Source organism: Falco peregrinus, chromosome 8, assembly GCF_023634155.1.
Source record: "Falco peregrinus isolate bFalPer1 chromosome 8, bFalPer1.pri, whole genome shotgun sequence".
Taxonomy (NCBI): domain Eukaryota; kingdom Metazoa; phylum Chordata; class Aves; order Falconiformes; family Falconidae; genus Falco; species Falco peregrinus.
This window is the reverse complement of record NC_073728.1, coordinates 22054503-22079470: the sequence shown is the minus strand read 5'-3', so window position 1 is coordinate 22079470 and position 24968 is coordinate 22054503. Positions and strand designations below refer to the sequence as shown.

At 38.6% G+C, this 24968-nt stretch overlaps 1 protein-coding gene across 1 annotated transcript in view; it reads left to right on the top strand.

Annotated features, from left to right (window-relative positions):
• The first annotated feature begins 14715 nt into the window (after positions 1 to 14715).
• Positions 14716 to 24968, top strand: part of LOC101913887 (collagen alpha-1(XXVIII) chain-like) — a 34240-nt gene continuing 23987 nt past the window's right edge. The window contains exons 1-10 of the mRNA XM_027786364.2: positions 14716 to 14875; positions 15698 to 16266; positions 17924 to 17944; positions 19413 to 19472; positions 20607 to 20660; positions 20960 to 21004; positions 21846 to 21872; positions 22161 to 22205; positions 23447 to 23491; positions 24143 to 24196. Of these exons, the coding sequence (XP_027642165.2) occupies positions 14716 to 14875; positions 15698 to 16266; positions 17924 to 17944; positions 19413 to 19472; positions 20607 to 20660; positions 20960 to 21004; positions 21846 to 21872; positions 22161 to 22205; positions 23447 to 23491; positions 24143 to 24196 (1080 nt within the window). The remainder of the gene's footprint in view (positions 14876 to 15697; positions 16267 to 17923; positions 17945 to 19412; positions 19473 to 20606; positions 20661 to 20959; positions 21005 to 21845; positions 21873 to 22160; positions 22206 to 23446; positions 23492 to 24142; positions 24197 to 24968) is intronic.

Sequence of the window (24968 nt, the reverse complement as noted above, 5' to 3'; positions counted from 1 at the left end):
GACTCAAATTCTGCAGCTAGTCTTTTCTCAGCAAATATCTTCAGGTGAAAAAGTGGGAGATGGTTGGAAGAAAGCCTGGTTCTTTTAATCTTATCTAAGCACTCCTGAAAGGAGTTACAGCTGAAGATAAGGGATGTTATGTCATGTGCCTTTTCTGCCTTAGAGTTCTTATCATGTATAGGGAATAACCCCATTTCTACAACACCAATTTTAAGCTACTGCAATTCCAGCATCTTTACAAGAGATGTTCCTGATAAGCACAAATATGAAGAGAACCAGGCATAGTCATAACATTTAACTGTGACAGTAAAATTAGGGCTACCATCTACTGCCACTGCAACACCAAGAAAAAAAAAAAAAAAAAAGCCATGCTTGGCCTTTGAAGTGATCTTTACTTTGGCTGCTCCTGGCTAAAAGGTTTACAGGGAGGAGGAGAATTTTTTCCTGATCTCTGAGATGACATTTAACAGACCTGGGAAACAGACATCAACTGTGAGGGTCTACTCAGGAAGGCCTATGGCATGAATGACTTCTAAAAGCAAATGAAAGAGTAATGCTTTCAGTACACTTAACATCTCATTCTCTGACAAAAGATTTCTTCCTTCTTGACTTTATCTTCCTTTTGATAGGAACCATTACCCACAGGGCTGAGATGGACCAAATACCTGACACAGTAACAACTGTTGGAAAGAAACACACAAGAATCGAAGAATCTTACATCAAAATCCTAGTAAACTGCAAATTCCTCCTGCCTGCATTTGGCAGAGTACCTGCCCTAACTATGCTAAACAGCATGCTTTATACTATACAATGATCAAAACCAGAAGCAACCACTTCTAGTTCAGGCAACTTCACACTTTTTATTATTTTAAAATTCTTCCACTAGAACTTTATATATTTAGACTGGGTAAGAAGTTCTACTCTAAATCAAATCCCCAAGAGGTTCTTAAGCCAAGGAGGCAAGAAGGTCTAAGATCCACTGCTTTCTACCACACTACAAGTACTGCAAGCAACAGGCACTGCAGGTACAAGTGGTTGCTGCTTTGTCTAGGTCAGGCTTTGTGAACGTGCAGAAAAAAACCCATACCGCTGTTTCCCTCAACCTTACTACTGCATCATCCACCACCTTCTCCCAGTTCCCAGTTACAGTTTAGAAGCATCATCCCAGAAATTCAGCAACCTTTACAGGCATGTGGTAGTTGTCATTATATAATTAATGGAAGAGAGTTTTGAACCGTATTTTGGGCAGTTCTGTCCCACAGCGCCCCCAGCACGTCCAATCTCTACAAATCAATGTGAAGTAATTAAAGATGGTCCACAAAAAAAGCTACAATCTGTAAGGTATGTATCTGCAGCTAACATGTCTACATAAAAAGTTGCCTACTTGGAACATAAAAGGTGCAGTGAAGATGCTTCAGGATCCTGCTCACAGAAGGTACTTTGACATTCTAATTCAGCTAGTATTTGAAGTTATCACAGTTCAACATACAGTCTCAAGAATATAAGAAATCCAGCACTGAAGAGTTTCTTAATTTTAACTGTGAGGAACATTCCCTCCCAGTTATGTCAGCACTACCACCTCACTCTTGAAAAGCAAGTTCATCAGGGAAAAAGTTTCCTGAAAACATAAGCAATAAATGCAGGTAATTAAAAGAAGTGGGGGAAGGAGCAGGCTGATAGGCTAGCTTTGGATCTCAAAAAAGACAGGAAAGATGGGCTCATTTTGGAAAACTTCTGAAATTAATTTTGTTTAACTAGTACTATATCTTCATGCATTCCCTTGAATTATACTTTTCTGAAAATCTTCTTACTCTGAGACAATTCAAAACAGAATTGATTTTAACCATGAAAACATAACAGAATGTTTTGAATCAGCATTTTCATTTCAGCTGAATCATTAATAGTCTGAGCCCCATTCACAAACAGAGCTTGGCAAAACTCATTTACTGCTGCCTGATGTTGCCCAAGTAATTTTTTATCTCCCTGCCTGTCAGGTGGAGATATGGACAACATAAGGAAATGTAATATAGCCTTAGACATTTACTGTACATGCAATATCCAAAGCTCAATTAAGAATACCTTTGGGAAGAGAGTGTAGACATGTTATCTTTAAAAAAACACTTTATTTTCTGCGGGTCAGAACAATTGAGGCTTTTCAAGTGGTTTTCAGAAGAGAAGGCTGAAGGTCTGTCACATGAGATTAACTCTTAAAAGGACTAGTTCTTATACAAAGGAAGTGCATGCAAAGGGCAGTAATATACGAAGCAGGCTAGGTTAACTAACAAAGCCTGTATCTCAGTCATTTTAGCAGCCAATGTTATCCATACAAAAGATCTTACTTCCCACCCCTCTTTTTTTCTACTTCAAGGACACCTCCAGTAGGCCATGCTCCATTACATGCCAGTGCTTGCTCAGCAGTTATTTATGATAGCATTCCACAGGTAAAGGAGGAGGAAAGGCCAGCTATTCCCATCTACATATTTCTGATCCATAGCCAAAGTGCAATGCCCAAATAGACCATTCAACAGAAAAACAAAACTACAAAACCACATTACATGTTTTGGTCTGTTTTTGAAGCAGTGGTTATAGTCATAGCACTGCTACTCCTACATGACAGAAAAATTTCCTGAGTTTTTTTAAAAAAAATGTTAGTCGTAGTACTGAGATTAATAGCCTTGCTCTATCAGTCATCTCAAAATAAATCACTGCAGTCAGCAATGCCCACAAAACGTTCCTACTTGAGCCAAGACTGACACCCAGTGGCCACATCGCAAATGTTTTTACTTTTTTTTTTCTTGTATGCCAACTATAAGAACTGAGATTCCACAGTGAGATTCTACTCCAGACCTTCAGCCTTCTCTCCTGAAAACCACTTGGAAAGCTTCAGTTGTTCTATAGCGTAAATAATAGAAAAATAAATCCGCTGAAAACTCACACTATATATAAACTTACTTGTTTTCTTAAGAGCCTCTAACAAGGCAGATGTTTTGGGGTACTATGCACTTGCATTTAACCCATTTAGAATACCATAGGCTTTAAAAAAAGTAGAGAATCTAGTTCCACCTCTCTAATCATTACAGTTAATAGATGATAATACCAGAAGGAAAGGAAAAACATGTTTGATACTAAAGCACTGTGGTAAAGTTAATTACTTTTATTTTCTCTGTTTCCACACAATCCTTTTTACAAGGATTACAAACTGTAAGCATGGTATTACATGCAAGTATTAGTGATTAATTAGTTACTGATTTCACTTGATGCCATATTAATATACAGGTTCTAGCCACTGAACTTCAGTCTAACAAGGGAAGTAATTCTTTGTGGAAGTAGAATACACAACACATGTAAAATTATCATCATACATGGAAAACACGAGTTTACTTTCTATATCTCTTGTTTCATTCATCTCAAAAGCATCAATACCATAATAGGTAAGTCTATTTTGATTGGGGGTGTATCATTAAATCTAACTGAGCAATAGGTAAGTCATGTACTTGTCTGTGAGATATTTCAAAATAAAAAGGCTTATTTTATTCTCCCTCAAAGACACTAGCTGTTACGATTTTGTTTATGTGTGGTGCCTCAACAGGCATAACTACATAGAGTTAACATTTCAGCTTATCCAAAGATGGTATAGTAGAGTTTTGTGATCTTAGCAGCAAGTACTTTCTTTATCATATGCCCCATCTTTGGTAAACACTTAGCAGCATGACCCTTCAATATGATTAACAAAATATGGCAGAATGATACAAATATCAGTAGGCTATCATTACAAGTGGTTATTTTCTCACTAACACTATCAGCAGTTTAGCAAACACATCCAAGCCATAAAGCAGCACTTACCAGATTAACAGAATGAGATTCTCCACTGAAAGGCGGGAGAGTATCATCGATCCAGCAAAGTCGTGTTTTAGCTGGTAAAACACAGCTTTGCTGGATTAGTGTTACTGTTTCACCAGCTAAAACACCCAAGAATCATTTCTTTCAGAGGCACTAGACTTTCCACCACAACAAGTGAAAACTTCAATATCCTGAAAAGTCTGAGACAAAAGTCTCTGCATTTTGAGTCTGAGCTACAGTTAGTCTTCCTCAGACAGTGTATCAATTTCAAGAATAGTAATAGTATCTTGAAATTGTAAGTCTATTTGGAAGAGATGATGCAAATCTTCTCTCAAAATCATTTTAGATGGAATATGAATGCTGCACGATGCCAATTATGAACTGTCAGTTGCTTGATCTGAAGTATTTCAGCTTCCCATTTGATGGTAATAGGAGAAAGTAGAAAAGGCACAAAAAGGCTACCAGGAGATTTTTCTTTATAGCACAAGCCATATCAGAGTATTCTAGGTTTAAAGATTAGAGCACATGTTTTGCAGTGCAGATTCCAGAAGACCTATTGCTGAAAAGATACTCAGTTCAGCAATAGCACAGGATAGTACTGTGGTAGCATCTATGCATTCAAATATCTGCAAGCGGGTCAATCAGATCACCTGCTGAAACACAAACCACTTAGAAACAAGTCATTCAGAGTACCTGTACGTTTTATCAGAAATTTTGTCTGTTGTTCCTTAAAAGGCATAGAACACTTAGCACGCAGATTTATAAAATACTAGCAGTTACAGAAGACTGGAGTCTACAGTTTAGTGTCCATACCATCTATACCTGGTGCAAAACATTACATTCACTTTTAGTCTATGTAAACTGAGTTAGAAGCTTAATACTAATACCAGTAAAGATGTAAAGATCCTTTCTGTGTAGCAGCTATTCTTTCCTGCATCAGGTCCATGTCTATAGCCAGCAGTGACTGATATGAGCCAGAAGTGGATATACCTGGAAAAGTGCAAGGTCACGTGACTGTGAGCTCAGTAAAATAGAAGGTTCTCTCAAATGTGTTCCTTGTTGTTCTCTCTATTCTTGCAGCAATGTACACAGCTGAAAACTTCTAACCACTGTCCCATATTCATTCAGTGAATACAGAAAAGATAAACCAAAACACCTTGAATCCCTAGACTGTTTTTATTCAGTAGCCAAATTTCCTCATTTTCCATAAGCACACAAATCATTGATATTTTCAAGACACCTTGTAACTGCCCCAGTACTACTCTCTGCACAGCTCTGGAGACAGGGAACATCCTGCTGTCCTCTTTTGATATCTATCAGGGCCTTCATAGCCTGAGTTGAGGGAAGAAACACTCCTTTCAAGAGTGATGCTCCAATCATTTGCACAAAGAACGTCTGAGAAAGTATTTGGGAAAATTACTTCCAAGTTTCTTTTCCTATCTCTACATTTCAAAGGTAAAGCTGCTGAGTTTCATTATTATGTAAGGACTTGGAGTTAAGTAAATATTATTTTGACTACAGTTGACAATATGGTTCATGTGGCAATTAGAATGTCTAAAGTCATGCTAACATTCAGACTTTTTGGTATCTTGTATTTTTAATACTGAAAAAGGTATAGGTGAAACTACTTAAAGTTGTGCTTGCATATGCTATTTAACATTCAACTTAAGTACTTGTAAAGCCATGCCATTCCATTTCAAATTTTACTTAAACTAACATTTATATATTTTTACATACAGTTAAAGAAAGAAGATATGTCAGTTCATGGTAAGGAAGAGCCTTATCAATATTTTTTCTTCTCTGGCATATGAAGGTAACAAGTCCACAACTAGCTTAATACATTTCTTTGAATTCAGGAGCTTCAGCATGCATAGCTGCAAAACTACCAATAGAAATTTAAAAATTTATTACTGAAATGAAAACATTGTTGAAATAAACCCCATCATCATTAATAGATTAGTTTCTACAGCTACCATCTGAGCCAGAAAAACAAGTGAACTTGGATTTTTGCTAGGCTAGATACAAAGAATTAAAGCAGAATGTATTTCAAATGGTAGATGCTTATAGAAAATTACTACCATCCTTCAGTAAGCCAATTCCTACCTAAACAAACCAATAATTTTCTTCACTACAAAAAACTGTGTTAGACTAGCACTGAATGTGTTACATCACTTTTTTTAATATTTAAGTAAAAACATTGCCTCCTTCCCTCAGCTTCACACCACAGACTGTATTCTTACACTCTTGCAAGAGGCATAAGTCAACTCTGCAGTAGAAACCAAGTCTCCAGTGCAAAAAGCCACTAGCCATTTTGTTCCTCACACTAATGTCTCCACTCCCGGAAAGACATTCCCCTCAGCTTAAACGTCCATCTGTCTGTCAGGCACAGGAGACCCTTACAGTAGCCGCTGAGAAAAGCCAAGCTGCTTGCCCTCAGAAGCAGAGCCGTGTGTACACAGAGCTGCTGCAGTAGCTCCAGCTGTATGTACTAGCTAAACAGCAAAAGACAATCAGACTTCGCTTTTAAAATTTTTTGTTATTTCCTCATAGGGATTGCCGCCAATACCGCGCCAGCCGCCAGAACCCCTGAACAACCCGCGCCGCCAGTCAGCACGCAGCCAGCGGGAAAAGCCCCACAGCCGCCCGCCCCGCTGCAAACGATGTTTCCCAGCATGCACTGCTTCGGCCGCCGCCCGCCCCGCGCCTCAGGCGGCCGTCGGCCGTGCTGTCCCTGCCGGCCCCAGCACCGCGGGCCTCGCATCCCGGCCCGGCAGCCAGGCGCTGCAAGCCGAGGCCTGGGAGCGGGCACAGCTATTCGCTTCTCTTAAGAGGTCCCACGCAACGCAGCTTTTACCAAGTTTCATTTTATCCCTGTACATCTTAACCCACCTTCTATTCTGTAATGTCTCAACCACCTAATAAAGTCCTGCAACACTCAGATACAAAATCAGGCACAGGGCTTAAAGGCACTTTATAAAGGCTAACCAGCAAGGTTCAGTGGGCTTGGTGCTCCAAATATTTAGGAATAGGCAGGATTAAACACTGCCATCTGCTGTCAATTGTACCTGTGCAATACCATTCAATAATAATTGCATTTCATTAAGAAAGCCATAATCCAGGCTCCTGCAGGTAACGCATACTCACGTGTAAAAACCTATCTGTGGAGTGTACTACAGGCACACTTAAAGGAAAGAGCTGTTCCAACACCATACAAAATGGATAAATAGATCAGTTCCTCATAACATTGCTCCACAGAAGCAACTCTCTTAGTTACATTTTATAAGTTCTCATTTATAAACAGATGTTTAAACGTACTTGCCTTTTTTAAAGCCCCTAAGTGAGGTGGAGTTGTGCTAGTTTATGTATGAGAGTGAAGACCTGCCCTCAGCTCCAGTATCATAGCATTTAGGTGCAAACAAACGAGGGATTACAGGGCTGATGTTTCACACAGCTCACCGAAGGGGTTGTGAAAAAATACACCCACTGGCATCCCAGTGCCTACCAGCACTCATGCCAAGCTGTAAATAGCAGCACCAGCTCTGCCAGGAGCAGTAGTGGCCAGCTGCATCCCCAGGGCAGGGGGTACAGGGGCTCCCCAGTGGGTCAGAAGCACAGGGCCCATCCCACTGCCCCCAGCAAAGGAGCTAGGCAGGCTCAGTGTATCAGGCACCCCTACAGGGACAGGACATCAGCCACAGCATATCCAGGCAAGGCTGTGAAAGAGCCACTGACCGACATCCCACAGCACACTAGGGCAAGGACCGATGGCCACAGGCTGAGCTGAAATAGAGGCCCCAGACCCATGGCCAAGGGGGTGTGTGTCGGGGGGTATCAGGTGAAGCTGGCCGGGACCATTAAGGCTTACTATTCCACTAAGGGCTCTGAGAGCTAGTTTACTAGCACAATTACTTCCCTGAGCTCAGAGTCCAATGCATACTTTTACAAACACTTTAAAAAAATCTGTGGATGAAAAGATGCAAATTCCCGCATTTAGCAAGTTTAGAGTCATACTGACAACAACAGTTGTAAGATAAATGTTTGTATTTTTACAACACTATAAATAATCCCCTCTCTGAAAGATGAAATCTATCCCTAATATTAAAAGGATTACAACTTTAGAACGGGAACTTGACTTTTTCTACCAAATCTCTATCATTTTCGTTTGCAAAATACTGTGTACTACCTACAGCAACATGCTTTAACTTGCTAAATAGATTTCCAGAAAAGTAATTCCTTTTCCAGTTTTCAGTTAATATCTTCTCTAAATGTGCTAGGTGAGATTAAAGCATCTGCTTTTTATTGCAACTCCCATCAAAATATATGAGCTTCCAATCATGAAAAATGTAATTACTGTATTTAAAAAGGAATAGTGTAAAAAAGTTTTGTACTGCTAATTGCAGCTATGCTGTTGAAAATCAGACAGGTGGAGGAGAATAGCTGTGCAAAGTATACTTTACAATAAGAAGTAACTGAGATGCAAAAGCAAGTTCAAAATAATCACTTGTCTAGGTACATTTTCATTGGCTTCAATGTAGCAAATCAGATCTTTAAGATTTGGTTTAGGTTTTGTTTTAAGAGTATTTAATATCAGCAAATGTTCAGTCAAATATTTAATATGTTAAAATGTATCTGTACTCTTTTATTTATATGTGTTAATTCCCTTGTTAAGCTGAATGTTACTAATACTTTTGAGAATAACTGTTACGCATGTATAGATGTGTTTATGTACTTAGGCAGTAAGGTGGAAAATATCTCTTAGTGAAGGAAACTAAAAATGAAAGCAGAACTATTAGAATAAAAGTAGAAATAAGCAAATATTTTCAAAACAACACAAAAGTTAATATATTGGTATTACGCACAGACAGATGATGAGTATTTACTTACCACCAAAATGCTAAGAGTGAGGTTTTGGCTGTATTACATAGAGATAAAATGGGAAAGTACTGAAGACAACCTTTTCCCTTCTATGCCTTGTTAGAGTTTAAGTTTTCTCGCTGCACCTCCTGAAACATGTTGCAGAACAGCAGTATTAAAAAAGGGGAAGATGGAGAACCAGGTTCATACCAGCTGCAAAAGAGAAGGCCATGTTTACCAGTTCAGTCCCAAAGAATCATTAAAATCTGTTGGAAGTTACACAAAGAGAAACTCTCTGACATCAAAGACCTTGCTTACAGCACTTTCCATGACAGTGAGTTTAGATCAAAACACAATAAAGCTGATTTGCTTTGATCAGCTCTTTCAGACTACATGCTCAAAATTTGTACCAAATAGCAAAGACAAAATCCTGACCTCACTGGAATCAGTAATTCTGCCACTACCTTTGCATACACCAAGATTTCATTATAGGTTTTTATAAGGCTGTACCATTAAGAGATTATTTTTTGTACAGAACAATCAGGTTTTGTCACAGAACATAGGTCCACATTAAAAATTTTTTAAAAGTGCAGCCACAACAGTTGGCAAATAGGAGTCAACTTGTCAAAACTTACCATACTCAGCTGACTATTCAGCCTGAATCCTGAGCTGTCAAATCCACTAGAACACATTTTGCAGTCAAAAGATAAAATGCAGGTTTCTGTTTTATCCTTCTTGAGATACAATGTTCAGTGAGGTTAAGTTTTGATTTTTTAAATTCTCTTTTTCAATTACTTTGAGTATTTGAACTTTTGATCTGTTTTTCCTAAAATTCACACGTGATACAACTTACAGGACTGCGAACCACATTCTTTATAACATTGCCCTTTAATATCAGGATTCAAAATATTGTAAACTGTGTGCTTTCGTTATTTTACGAGTTCAAGTCAGGTAGGTTTTTGTTTCTTATGGGCACTTTGGTCATGTACTGACATGTATAGTATAATGAAATAAATATTCTTGAAATACCATTACAGCATTATGCAGTCAGGTTAAATGGTCAAGACTGTCTTGAGGACATGAAATGCTAGAAGATTGTGTGAAATGTGCATATTTTTAACAGTTCACAGCAGACAAGATACGTGCATTATGCACACTGAGGTGGCAAAAAAATGGAAACACATTTCAGAAGCATCATGTCAAGCTCTTTGGGACAAAAAAAATTACCATCATAGCAGAGGAAAATCAGAAGCATGTTCTGTCTGCTTCATGCTGCTCCTAAAAACTGGCCTCTCTGGTGGATGAGTGTTCCTTTAGCATATATAGAAATATTCAGATGGTATTTTGCGAGCTATGTTGGCTCGTGATCACTCCATCTCCAGTCCTGTTGCAGGCTTGTTGGACAGCTGAAGAAGGACTAGTCAGGGCTCTGTCACATTCTAGTGACATGATATCATGCTAGCAGGAATTAGCTAATCCAATTTAACTGAAATTAAACAAAACTTCTCAATAATGTACTGAATTTTGCTAAACAATGGATGAAGCTACCCACAGATAGAGGAAAGAGACAGACGAGGAAGACAGCACAGGGAAAGACATCTGTAAGTCAGGCTTGCTGCTGCTTCTGCCCATTGGGAAGTGATAGTGGGGGCTGCTGCTACACCCAGCAACTGGCATTTCTAAGCCTCAGTTCTTCATTCAGTGTCCCTTCAAACTGGCCTTGCAACCTCCTGTAGCTCTGAAGCTGTCACCACCTATGCGATGGTAACAGCAGTGATAAAGGAGTGTAATATCACTTTGGTTTCCCTTCTTAATAGTGCTTAAACACACTCACTTGCAGAATGACTGTATCTTTCTTCATGATATCTCTCCTCATGGTTCTAAAATTATAAGGAATTCCCTTTGAGTATAGCCTGTTTAGCTGTGGTTTTAAATTGCTTTCACATACCCCTTTATTCTTTGAAAAAAATGTCAGGCCTTATTTTTCAGATTGAAATACTGAGATCAGACAGCTGATAACTCTTGGATTTCAAACAGTGATGGAAAAAAATCCAAAGACCTAGATATGCTGCAGTATTTGTAACCTCAGCTTCACTTGGTGCAATTGTGACATAGCCTTTACGTTCATTTCAGTCTTTGGCGTCTGCAAAGATTACCAATCTCAACACCAACTACAGTCATGTTGGAAGCATTTGTGAGCTGGGGTAGGTGCACCCAACTTAGTCTGTAGTGTCATCTCCCAGAGACATCAAAGATACTTAAATATGCTTAAATAGTAGGTGAATAGAAATGTAATTAATTGTGTGCTGAAACATCTGATGTCTAGATTCCATAAGATAAAATATGAAACATTTTTATTCCTTTACAAAAAAGCTTGAATTGAATTCTAGCAGTAAATTTATAATTTTAAATGACAGCATGAATATTCCTAATCATAGTTTTTAAGACACTTATTCTATTATAAAAATACATACAGTGTAATGCCTTTCAAATGTTATATAAGCACTTGGTAAAGTCTGTAGTAAATGAGGCAAGAAATCTTGCTGTTAATTTTTATTTTTAGAGTTATCTCAGATGCATCAATGCATGTAGAAGAATGGCTGCAGAAGCATGGCCTTAGAATCTCTGAAGATCTGCACAATCCAGGCCTGGTATTAGAATAGGCCTGTAATCAGAATTGTACTGAAGTTGCTGTGCTGAAGTTAACAAGAAAGGTAGCCTTGAGCTATTCTTGAATCCTGAGACCAAGTAATTATGTTGTGCCAACAGGCCGTGGCTGTAACAAGATACAGCTGCTGGGAAAGCAGGTGCAGGGCCAAGAAAGATAGGGACCGGTATGGGAAAACAGGGAGTAACAAACTACAAGGCTGAAGCACAGCAACACAATTAGCTACATGGACAGAATGCTTATTTTAGTCATGATAATTAGGGGTGTGAGAACCGCGCATGTTTAGAAACTACTAACCAATTATATTTCTGCTTTACGAATATGCATGTGTATTGGTTCTATATAAGTAGTGTTAGAAACTAATAAAGTTGAGCAAGATGCATAACTCATATTGAGCATCTTCTTGACTCCGGCGAACCCTTCTTTCAACAAATGCATACATATTTTACATCGGTATAATTTAGGTTTTGATAAACTGTCACCATAAGAATGGTGCAGGTATTGAGAACAACACAACTTCAGAAGACTGCAAGTCTAGAAGTGTACTGTATGGTATGTCACATACCTGGAATTCTGGATGGAATAATACCATGTACATCCCATGCAAACATTGGTATAAAAATGCAGAGGCCCCACTCCTTTAAAAGGAAGCTTTTAAAGCTGCACCTGGGGAAAAAAGAAGAAAAATTTGTCCTGAGGGTAAACATCATTCATTAATAAAAGGAAATATCCTGAAGCCAAGAACTTGCTGCTAAACATACAAGCAGAATAGTTGACTAATTAAGAAATTATTTGCCAGCTATGTTTTAAGGTAGGAATTAGCAGGGAAAATGAAAGAATGACAATGTTTTGCTTATGGGAGGTGCACGATCCCAACCATAGTTAACATGTTTTTTCTTGCTAGAATTAGAATTTTTCTCAGTAAGATTTAGAGACTATGTGAGATTTATTATATCTATTTCAGTTAAACACCATATTATCTGTATTCCCTAAAGGGCAAAAAATTGCCTTTTCATTCCTTGCCTTAATCAAAATCTAAATATATCAGCGTAAGCATGGAAAAATAAAAGCGGCTGAAGAGAAAGAGACATCAATTCTGTCCCATCTTGAAAGATTATTTCTTAGCTGTAACTGTAACACAGATAGCAGTATCTGAGCTAGTTTCAGCTTAGGTAAGGATGATCAGCCATACAATACGTAGAGCTGCACTTCAGCCACCCTAGTTCTCCAATTCAGCACTAATTACTGGCGGCACAGATGGAAAATAGAAAACAGGGTTAGAATCTGGGCAAATGGCCTCAGCATCCAGCTACATTGTGCTACCAGTCCCTCCTGCCTATTTAACTTTGAGCCAAAGTTTCACATTTCTGCACAATCCCCTCAGCATCCCTGGCTGTGACTGTCATAAATGGGCTGAGCTGCTAGGCACTTACAATGGAAAGGAGGACAGCAGTTAGCATTGAGTCCTCTTTGCATATAGGTGAAAAATGATGGGTCCACAGGAAAAAAAAACAAAAAGGTATATATTTCTGTGGGAAAGAGCTACTTGTTTAACATGTTCACTTGTAATCCAAAAGCTTTTTGAGGCTGTTTGAAGAACTAGGTGACAAGCTGCAATTACTGGTAAAAGAGATGGTCTTCAGGATCCATAGCCACCTAGCTTAGATTCTGAAGGCATTATACTATGTGTCAGTCCTTGTTCTCTAACTATTACAGTCTTTGAAAGGATAGGTGTGACACACAAGCCTGGTAAAACTGTACAGCTTTCAGAGTGGTCTGCTTTTTTTGACATCCTCATGCTTGGCAATCTCACCAGCAACTGAGTAAATACCTTTCTGCTGCAGCAGTATCAGGAATCACTCATTATGAGCAGATTCATTTAAGTCTGAAATGGATCCTACAGACATGGACTGCTATGATGATATTGAAAACATGATGTCCAGTACCAAAAGCTGCCTTGCCAGAGCAGATGTACGGAAGTATGGGGGTGAAAGGTGTGTGGTAATGATGGGGGAAGAGAGTGAACACAACTGGGCTGGTGTGTAGGGAAGTGTGTTGGGGTGAGAACAGTCCACTTCTGTACATGTGCAAGTATGGATGAGGATTTATGTGTGGAAATGGCTGTGGGGGTCTAACTAGGATGCATGTGCATAGCCTGGGGAGGAGTGGGTGGGTGTGAGAAGGGGGAGCCAGGATTGCTGTTCTTCCCCTTTCTCTTTGCCTCTGTCGGCTGGCCCCTCCTGACACACGACACCGATTCTCACAGGATCTTGCAGCCCAGCTTCTCTCTCCTTTCCTCACAGAGCATCCAGCACAGGGAGAGCAACGCAGCAGCCAGTGAGCCCAGGGCAGCACCCTGCATCTCTGCAGCCTTTTGCTTAGGAACATCGAGGTAAGTACCCCTTGTCCTCTCTGTGTCTCTGGGCACCAGAATACCTGCCCTAAACTAGCAGGAGGTGAGAAACCCTGAAGACATGGCTGTGTTAGGGACTTCTGTGAGATGCTCAGTCCTGCCAGGTTTGTTCTTGCCACTGAGCTGCCCTTTTGCTACATGTTGTGCCTACCTGGGGAGAGCTTGCAGGGAGATGACAATGAAACCGAAGTGGGGCAGGACTGACTTGTTAGCCCTTGAGCAGCCTGTGAGCTCCAGGTATGCCTGCGAGCTCAGGACAAACAGGTCTGGTCCCTGCAGAAGGAAAAAGTCCTATCACTAGGTAGCTGCCAAGCCTGGGCTCAGCACTCCAGGCCCGCATGTTCCCAGGTTGCACAGCAGGTACATTCATGCCTGGACAGCACCCTCAGGCCATGACCGTTCCTCTGTAGGACTGCTGAGGACAGGGGTGCTGTGACAGCAAGAAGTATGCACGACCCTCAGTTCTTAAGTAGATTGAACAGAGAAAAACTCAGGTCTGCCTCTATACCTCCTTCTCTCCATGCCAGCTCTGGAAAACGCATGTTTTAAAAAAACACCCCTATGAATTACACTTGGGATTCACACTGCATCCACATGGGTACAGCCAAGGTTAAGGTTTCTGAGAAGTGCTGGTTGTACAAACACTACCAGGCAGTGAAAGAGAAGTATGTAAAATGTCTGTCTCCAGTTTGTCATGTGCTAGAATTACATGCAGTGTGCTTGAAAATTACTCCAATATGTCTCTGTTTATTATTTATTATACATTTTGGAGAAGATCTTACCAAAAGAAAACAAAATCAGCTCATTTTTAAGGTCTATATTTTAAAATACAGCTTGCTAAGCAGCCTGTTGGAGAGAAATTGAATAATGTTTTATTATCCTTCTACTGCTGTATTTCTGTATTATTATTTGTGTTGTTTAGGAAACAGAAACCAAACAAATGATGTTCTTCAGATTCTGGTGGCTTTTGTGGATACTTGAACACCATGAGTTTTTAGCAGAAAATCTCAGGGAAGAAAAAAAATATGGATTGAGAAGACCAAATCCTAAACACATTCTGTCAAATACTGTAGAAAAATATCCCAGACCAAGTGATCAAGGTGAATATTGTCATTTTAAAATGGGTGGGGAGATGTGTGTGTGTTCCTGATTCATTTATTTGGACTCTGGACTAACCTCATGTCCAGCCTCTGGAGTAACTCATGGCTAACTTGCACTCTAATATAGTGCTTATAATCCATGAGGCTTGCCACATCCTAATTTTCACATGCCTTATTTTTGCACTTTCATCTTCTTATTCCTGTCTTTTCCCTCACCTTTTGTATATCTCAGAAAAGGAGATTACCTCTAGGCTTTTTTATGATTTGGCTGATAGCCTGTTACTGTCACAACAATAGTAGCCCCTATAACTGTATTTCTATAAAAGTAATGTCATCAGTAGTTCAGAAAATTAATACTCTGCAGATCCTGCTTTTGGAAACTTTAATGCCACTGGATGTAAGGGTCAGTACCAGGGACAAAATCTAGCTCTGTCAGATCACATTCCAGTGTCTTATTCGCTAAGACTCATTTTTTCTGTAGTTGACTTCCATGTTCCCAGTCCTCATACTGGTAGGATATTCAGAAAAATCCCAGGCAAAAGGGCAGAATGAATGTATAAAACCACTACAACAGTCCTCATTTCATATTACATGGCATCACCTCACCTTCAGTTCCTTACACCTCAGGACATCTGTTCTGGAGCAAGTTCCTCAGTCTCTACATGCTCTATCTTCATGAGAGTCTCACATTTGTGATCACAGATGTTTTGATTTCCATAATTGCATTCCCACTTTTGAAGCCTCAAATACATGTAAGGGTAAGGGTAGAATGAGATACAGTATAAAATCACTCCACTCACCTATGGTACCTATTTATTCTAGATGAAGATTGCATTCTGGAGATTGCTTTTTTACTGGACAGCTCTGAAAGTGCTAAGGACTATAATCATGAACAGCAGAAAAAATTTGTACTGGAAACAGTGGACAGAATGAAAAGTCTGCAGCTTAGTTCTGGACGTACCCTTAGCTGGAGGATGGCCTTACTTCAGTACAGCAGCACTGTTTTCATAGAGCAAACTTTCCATGACTGGAAAGGTCCTGAGGCATTCAAATCCCACATTGCTCCCATCACCTACATAGGTCATGGCACCTACACAACTTATGCTATAACTAACCTCACACAACTCTACCTGACTGAAGGTACTCCAGGTAGTGTAAAAGTAGCTGTGTTCTTCACTGATGGAGTGGACCATCCAAGAAACCCAGATATTTTTGCAGCTACAGCTGATGCTAAACACCAAGGAATTGTATTTTTCATGATGGGAATGACCAGAGTGGCTGAGGAGGTTAGCAATGCTGCCAAGCTCCGGCTCCTGGCCAGCATCCCAGCATCCAGGTTTGTTTTCAACCTCCAGGAGAAAGAAACTATGGAAAAGGTTCTCAAAGAAATGGTATGTATGCTTTCTCATAATTTGAAATAGTTGTAGGAACATATGTAAAAAATGGTCTTATTTCCCATATTTCGAAATGCTTATGCTATTGAAGAAACCTGTACTTTGTACATGTTAAAGTGGCCCACTTATTAATGAGACCACTGTGCCAAAGTACAGGTTTCCTTTCTCTCCCCACCATTTAGATCTTGCCAGCCAAAATATTTGAAGTTGGAAACTGAATTAGGGACCTGTTGCGAAGTTATTTTTATCTCTGTTTTTCCTCCGAAGGAAGGTATTTTAAATCTCCTTTATTAAAAAAACCAACCAATTTTTGACATCCTAGTGCTTTCTTCTGTAGCAAGTGGGAATGTGACATTGCTTTTTGTACCAAAAAAGAGGCAGCTCTTGCAGTAGTAAATTTGTAGACCTTAATGGAGACAGGTCAATTTAGATAAAATCTGAACGTAGCCATAGACATCCTGATATTTCAGTGGAAAACCTGATCACAACAATCAAGGGGAAATGTGTAAACTGAGCTTGAAGTTTTGCTTGGGTACTTCTTTTCTGCATGTGAATTTATGAAAACCATTCCCTGCCAAGTATGGAGAACAGAGCCATCTTCTAATCTATTAATCTGGTGATGCAAGCTGTGGATGAAGTTCTGATGTAAGCATGCATAGAGATAGAAAAAAGAAATAGCAATAACAGCCAGGAGACTTCTGCAGTGAAACACACACCTGAATGATCTCATTCAAGTCTAGGGCATGTAGACAAGCTGGCCTTCCTGTGTGCCTGTCCCTCACTTCGAACAGCCTGCCACTCTGCATTGGTTTCCCCTCATATCACCCTTCCCATCTTCTCTGGTATTTCCATTGCTTTCTGTATCACAGTAAACACCTATCAAGTGACTAAACACACTTTATTTCACCTGTTCCAAACAGGCAACCATCCTCAGGTGCCTTCTTTTGAGAACACGGCTGCTGTCTGGTTTAAATAATGGATCTGGCATAATTGTATGTGCATACATGTGAATTTCAGAGATGTGTATTGCCTTGCTGCTCATCAACACATATATGGGCTCTCAAGAGATTACATCAGTTGTGAGAAGTGGGAGGAATGCATTTTATGTGGATGTTTAAGCTGTAAAGATCTTCTAAAAAATAACAGATATAATTTGATGACGATAACTTTGTGTGATCACTGTCAAAGTCAAATATTTTGTAGGGTGTTCTTACTGTTCTCATTTTGTGTGTGCCTAACAGTATGCATAGAAGAGCTTCTCAAGTGCAGAGTACGCATCACTCACTCCTACTGCTGCCATTTCCCACTTCGGAAACAGCGTAGTGTCTGGGTGTGTTGTTCCCATATACCTAGTTAACTATATTGTTTAGCTCTGTTTACCATTGTAATTTTAGCAAATTATGGCTGGACAAGGAGAGTCAGTGATTTGTGCAGTCTTACTACAATCTGTAATAAGAATTTAAATGATTTAAACTTTTTTGGAATGTGGAGATTGCTAGAATGTTTCTCAGAAATTAAAACTTAATTGTTAGTATGTTAATTGCATACTTCAATTAACTAGCTGGTGAAGCAATTTATTTTAACATCTTTCAGTGTCCTTCCTGCAGAGCTGGATTTAAGTTCCTAATGTTGTTTTGAATATCTGTCTTTACAGAAAGACCTGTCTGAGGAAGAGGTAAGTTTTTGGGGTTTTTTTCTGTACAGAACTACTACTTATTACAGACATTTACAATTATATGGAAACATAATTCAAGAAAATTGCTAGGAAGTTGGTTAAATATTGAGTTTAATGGAACTGCCTTCAAGTAAAACATGCTTTTGTATTTGCAGGACAGAGCTTTAATTTGCTATCCTAGTATCATTTACTTTCCCTCCTTATTTTCAAAGTTGAAAAAGAACAACGTGTGAGTATTCAGGTTAGCAAGAATTTGCTGATATGTCTTGGCACATCATTCAACAGACTCAGTAAGTAAGAAACATGACACAGGGCTTAATCGGGTGCAGTTATAGCCCTTAATGCTCTTCCCATGGAACAGAGTATAAAAAAGGAAAGGAACTCAAAGCTCCATCATTGCACTTTCCCAGTTTGTCCATACTGTGTCACCCAGACTGCAGGCATTAGTAGGTCTCACTGCCATTTTGGGGGAAATTAAGTTAGCTTTCCTTTTAAAGATGTTAGTCCTGCTTAAGGTACAGTTGTCTCAGGCAAAGACTGTTCTGATGAGCAGCTCAAGGAGACTGCTAAATAAGGGTCTGTAAAACTTGAAGAATTTTATTTTTCACTCATTTCCACTGGCATGTTGATTTTTCTCTGTCAAAATAAATCCTGAAGTAGTAAGACATTCAATGTTACCCTTGGAGGATATATTGTTACTAATTGGGATATTCAGATAAGCTTTATATTTAAAACCTTCACTTTTAGACATCTCCAAGCTGAGTGGAGGTTTAATAAATAATAAAACAAAAAAAACCCAACCCAATAGTCCTTATTCCTTCTCCAAAAATAACCCAGTATCTGTAATAATTTTATGTTATGTAATGGTTTAAAGTTTAAAAAAGATCCTAAAACTCACATAACTACATACCACAATGATGTCTGACGAGGACACATATTGGTAGAGATGACAGAAGAAAAAGAAAGATTAGAAACTATTATAATGGATTGCATTAATTGGATTAAAGTCTTCATCTATAACATTTTTTGTTTATAGATCACACTAGAGCTAAACTGTGATCTATCCTACGTATAGTGAAGTGGTCTTCACTAGTAGGATGAAGATGTTTTCTTACCTCATTGTCTTGGCTATCTCTACAGTGACTAGTGATTAAAACAAATTTGCAATGATAAACACAGCATATCAATAAACCAGCCTTGTGAAAAGCTTGGAGGTAAAGCCATTATCAAGATGATTGAAATTTCAAGAGTAGGAATGATAAGGATTTTTGAGTGGAGTATAGGAGGCCACATTCCTGACAAGTACTAAACTGACAGTTAAAAGATTTCCATAAAACATGTAAATATAACTGGCTTCTGGTCATTACTGGTATACTCAGACTAGCCATACAGTAACTTAAAAGTAATGTCCATGTGTTTTCTGTCTCTTCTTTTAAAATGTGCTGATTTGGACTATTTTCATTTAAAGTGTTCCCAGGCTGCTACATGTAACTGTGAGAAGGGCGAAAGAGGCCTTCCTGGCCCAGCTGTAAGTAGCTGTCATTTCTCAAATAACTGATATACAGTATAAATCCATATTTATTTCATTGTTGGATTTTTTTAGGAAATTATTTGAACCCAAATCCTGAGACAGCAGAAGTTCAAGGTTCAATATATAGTCCTCCAAAGTTATTTTGCATGCTAATGTCATACCAGAGAGACCTGAGAATGCCATGAGATGCTCCCTCTGAAAAAAAGAACAGTGTGATGTGGTGAGGCTCTCCTTTTAGCCACAGCAGTTTAAAGGGCAGGAAGGAGCAACTTTCCTGTGTGGAACAGTAATTCATCTCTTACCATCAGACACCATCTAACTAGCCCCAAATCAAACATTAATATCTGAAAAGCTCTCTAAAAGCAAGAGAGAGATCAAGAAGCTGAATCATTAGGAATAACTGAGATAACAGACTTGTAAAGAGGGTAAAATAGACCGGACTTCTTTCAGACTAGTCTGACGACTAGAACCCCTAACCAAATCTAGGGGATTGCTTCATACAAGGTTTGGTGATCCAGACTGCAGGGTTTAAGTTTTAAAAAAAACTCTTGGAGTTGAATGCTTTGAACTAAAGCACCATAGTATGTTATAGCCCTTACTTAAGGTGAAGGGACAGTGTCAAACAGAGCCCTAGACATCTGCCCATCCTTATCTTTTTCACCTGAACATCCTATACATGCATAAACAGAAATACACACCAGTTTTATCCTGCACAGTAAATTGAAAATTTAGCCTCTTGTGTGCAGACAGCAGTTTTGTTTGGGTTATTATTCAATGCCTTTACTTGGAGAGTACAAGTAGCTCTTAAAAGCATACACCTCAAAGAGTTCAAAAGAAAACAAAACTTGGCACTTGGCAGGCTAGGTAGCCACAGAAACATCTGATCACCTCTTTTCTTCAGAGGAGACCTGAACAATTTCTGTTTACAACAGACGAAAAAGAAAAATGGCTGCCTATTGAGTTGGTCATGCTGCTCCCAGAAATTCAATTTCAAGGTTATAGAAAATGCAGATTTTAAAAAATGAATCTATAGGAAGCAAATACCCTAATTATATATAAAAGGTGTATATATTGTAAAATAAAATTATTTGACTAATGTATATTATAAGAATTGTATTTTGTTGTTTTCAGGGTAAAAAGGGTCGCACCGGGGATGATGGAGCTCCAGGCCTGAAAGGAGCAAAGGTGATGTGATTTTTCAGATTTAGGAGAAAGATTTGGTATTTCATTAATATGGAATGACTATCCTAATCATGCCCATGTACTTTCTACGTGTGAATTTCTTAAACTTCACCTACCCCTTTTACTGTAGTAAAGACTAAGATTCTTTACAAATTAAAATCATATCTAACGCATAAAATCATCAGAGTATAAAAAGAGGGATCTTGTATGCTTCCTGTATTACACTGAGATATCTATTCAGATAATCAGGTCAATACTATCTTCTTATGATTTCACTGATCTTGATGCTGGTTTATTCATAGGGGGAGCCAGGTCTTAATGGAATCCCAGGACGAGATGGAATAGAGGTAAAAAAAGATTTTTTTCCTTTCTTCTCCAATGAGCAGTGTTCGTTCAAGGCAAAAACACCGTTTTGTTTGTTGTGTTTGTTTGTTTGTTTGTTTGTTTTTAATTATAATAGCAGATTTCATATCTGGTTTACCACCTAATGATTCATTAACACTAGAAGAACTGAAAACATTATCATTCCTTAAAGAAAGGGAATAATTCCTTCTAAGAGTGATCTAGAAATTACTCTCTAATAATACATAGTCCCTCTTAAAAGTGTGAAAAGCTCTGGTATGATAATCTAAGAACATTACAGAAATTGACACTCCACTTGCATCTTTATGGGTTAGTTTAAACTTTCCACTTGGCAAATAAAGGATCCAGTGTGTAATAGCAATGAAAAAGCTTAATGAAATATGTATAGGAAGTAACAGCAGGGTCAGGCTCTTAGTGCTTAACTCTGAATTCATTCACATATGACTCACTCTGTATTTTCTTATTTATTCAGTACATCCTTTTTAGTTAGTGACTTTTTTCATGCTTTCTTACTTTAGCGTGTTTCTCACTAAGATGGAAATACGAACTCTAGTTGATCTGCTTTTACATCATCAAAATCCCAGTCAAAAATGACAGTTTCATGAGATTTGTTCACACATACAACAGCATCTACCATGACCGTAGATGCAGTTTTCAGAGTCATATTGCCATGTTTATCAGAGATCACCTTTTCTACCTAATTGTTCATTATAGTCTGAAATGCTGTTTTTCTAGAGAGAGTAGAATGTGAATAGTGCCAATACTCACATTCTTACATTTGGGTTATATATCCTCACAACCTGCTTTGCTTTTTTATTTTCCCAGGGGAAATCTGGATATAAAGGAGAGAAGGTACTACTTTTAGTCAGAACTTCTGCTTACATATAGATATTTGATGTTATTATTATTTATTATGTATAGTACTATATTCCTTATAAATACTAGTAATGAACAATAACATCATTTTACCAGCTGCTGCACAAGCTCTAATAGATGTGTCCCTTCCCAAATTATCTTAAGGCACAATTGCTGTAATATGTCATGAATAGAATAACATTTAGGTTTTCAATCAAAGCACCCAAAGAATAAGGATGATATGTGCAATGCACCTCATAAATATGTATTCCTGTTCTGTTCTAGGGTGAAAGAGGTGAATGTGGAATCCCAGGCATAAAAGGAGACAGAGTAAGTACCCACAAAGTTGTTACGCTTTCAGGAAACATCGTTAAAAAACAGAAAAAAAACATAGTGATACATTTAAAGCAAATATTAAATCTAAGGCTGAGGGAAATTTAACAACTCACCATTTTAAAAATGAAGTGATCAAGGATACCACTTTCAGTAACTTTCTCAGCTCCTGTATTTTCATGTGATTCCTCTCAAGGCCCAAGCCTAAGTCTGTTTATAACAATGGTAAAACTCTTTATCTGACTTTAACAGAGGCAGAAGGCTTAAAACAGTAAGCAAAGGAAATGAGAGGTGAAAATGAACTCAAGGTTTCTAATACCAGTCTTCAAGGTTTGGTGTGTAATTGCTGTGAATATTTTAAATTAAATAAAGAGTTTAATCCTGGATTACTAGTCCTTGATAATTAACTCTGTTCATTCTTACTCTGTATTCTGATTACCACAGTCCATTTAAAAAATATTCATTCAATACTTGCTGGCTGATGAGTTTCTCTTGGTTTTATTTTTATTTTAATATAAAGATATCTAAATAAGATACTGTCATGGTTTAACCCCAGCTGGCAATGAAGTACCACACAACTGCTCATTCATTCCCCATTACCCACCAGTGGGATGGGGAGGAGAATCAGGAAAAAGGAAATATTCACGGGTTGAGATTAAGAGGAATTTAAGATTTTAATTTAAATAAAATAAAATATAATAATAAAACCAATAATAACAATAGCAATTGTAATAAGGGGGGGGGGGGGCACATGGGAATAAAACCCAAAAGGAAAAAAAACCCCAAGTGATGCACAGTACAACCGCTCACCACCCGCTGACTGATGCCCAGCTAGTCCCCGAGCACTGATCAGCCTGCCCCAGCCAACTCCCCCCAGTTTATATACTGAGCATGACGTTCCATGGTATGCAATATCCCTTCGCTAGTTGGGGTCAGCTGTCCTGGCTGTGTCCCCTCCCGATTTCTTGTGCCCCTCTAGCCCCTCTGCTGGCAGGGCCTGAGAAACTGAAAAGTCTTTGATTTAGTATAAACATTACTTAAAACAGTACGTAAAACATCAGTGTGTTATCAACATTATTCTCATACTAAATACAAAACACAGCACTGCACCAGCTACTGAGAAGAAAATTAACTCTATCCCAGCCAAAACCAGGACAGATACCTTAGCAAAAAGTTACTTAGAAGTCTTTTTTACAAAATCTACACATAAATGTATCCTTCTTTCACTTGCCTTTCAGGGTCCTGAAGGTCCGGTAGGCCCCAGAGGAACAAGAGGGCTACAGGTAAAAAAAAACCCAAACAAACAAACACCAAAACTGTAAAAACAACAGTACCTGGTTTCCTGGGAGCAAAACCTCTGAAATAATATCATACCACAACTGCCATGGAATCTTTGAGTCACTGAGTTCAAGGCATCCAAAATCTATCTCTTAAACAGCAAAACTAACAAGAATTTGGAGGAGCAGTCTACACAAATAAATCACCCTTATAATTGATTCAGTCTCAAAGATCACAGCAAATACGGTTCCATAAAAACCAAAACCACTCATTTCCCATTCAGTGTCTTAACTATTTCATTGTCTCACAGAAGTATATGTAAACACTTCAGTCTCTTTTCATCCCAATACTCCTGGACTGAAGGCCAAGAAACTTAGCTGTTTCAAATGATAGCTGTTTCAGGAAATCTTGACTGCAGATTGCCTTTAACTGTATTCAGATAAAGGGAGAGCCAAGTTCTGTCCCGCAACTACCAGTCCCAGCTCCAACTGAATTAAGTAGCTGAATCTATACATGCATGAGAAAGAAAAGCTTCAGTTCTGAAATGTTTGTAACTCATATTTTCATGCAGACTACAGCAAATCAGAGATTGTTTTTCAAGCTACCATTGTTCTGAAAGCCTAAAAATCTCATTAAAACCACTCCTGTTTTAATAGGGTCCACAAGGACAATCTGGAGATCAAGGGCCTGAAGGCCTGCAAGGATCAAAGGCAAGAACTGCATTATTTCTTCTATTTCTTAATGTTAAAAGGTATTATTACAGCCTCACAACAATGCTTTTATCTTTATACCCCATACCCTTTGTGTAGGAGATACAGTTTAATGTGACATTGCTAGCAAATCATATACTCTTTGTACTCTACAGGGTTCCTAAGAAAGGCCTTCATTTGCTCTTTGTATTAGATTCAGGTCCAAATCACACTCCAGTCTTTTCTCACAAACAGTTAAAATTATGGCAGCATCACAGAGTATCACTTAGCAGCAGTAAGCATTGCATTTCTTCAGTTTTCAGTTTATTTTTTTTCTCCCCCTAAGTGCCAAGCAGGAATTCTGTTTGGGATCTCAAACAAACTCTTCTCTTGAAACTGTACATTCTCAGGAAGAATTCTATATCTCAAAATTAGTAGTCCCACTGTTTACTGATGCTCAGCAGAAGATACCTTGAAGTCACAAGGATGAGTAAAGTTCAGGAAACAGGCTTGCAGTGGTGCAATGGGCCCTCTGAAGGTGGGCCACAGAAGTCACCCAGTGTTTCACTGCAAGATACAGTCCCCTCTGTAAACATAAAATATTGTTTGTTTGTTTGTTTGAAAAATATGATTTACATTTATTAAATCTTTAAGATTTGCTGGGTTTTCTTCTCACTCCATTGTAAATTCCAGGTATACTGATATTTATTCTGTGGTTCTGTGATGAATTGACATCATTGTAGTCTAATGGAAGATGTAAATACCACTGGGTGTTATAGACAATATGGGAACT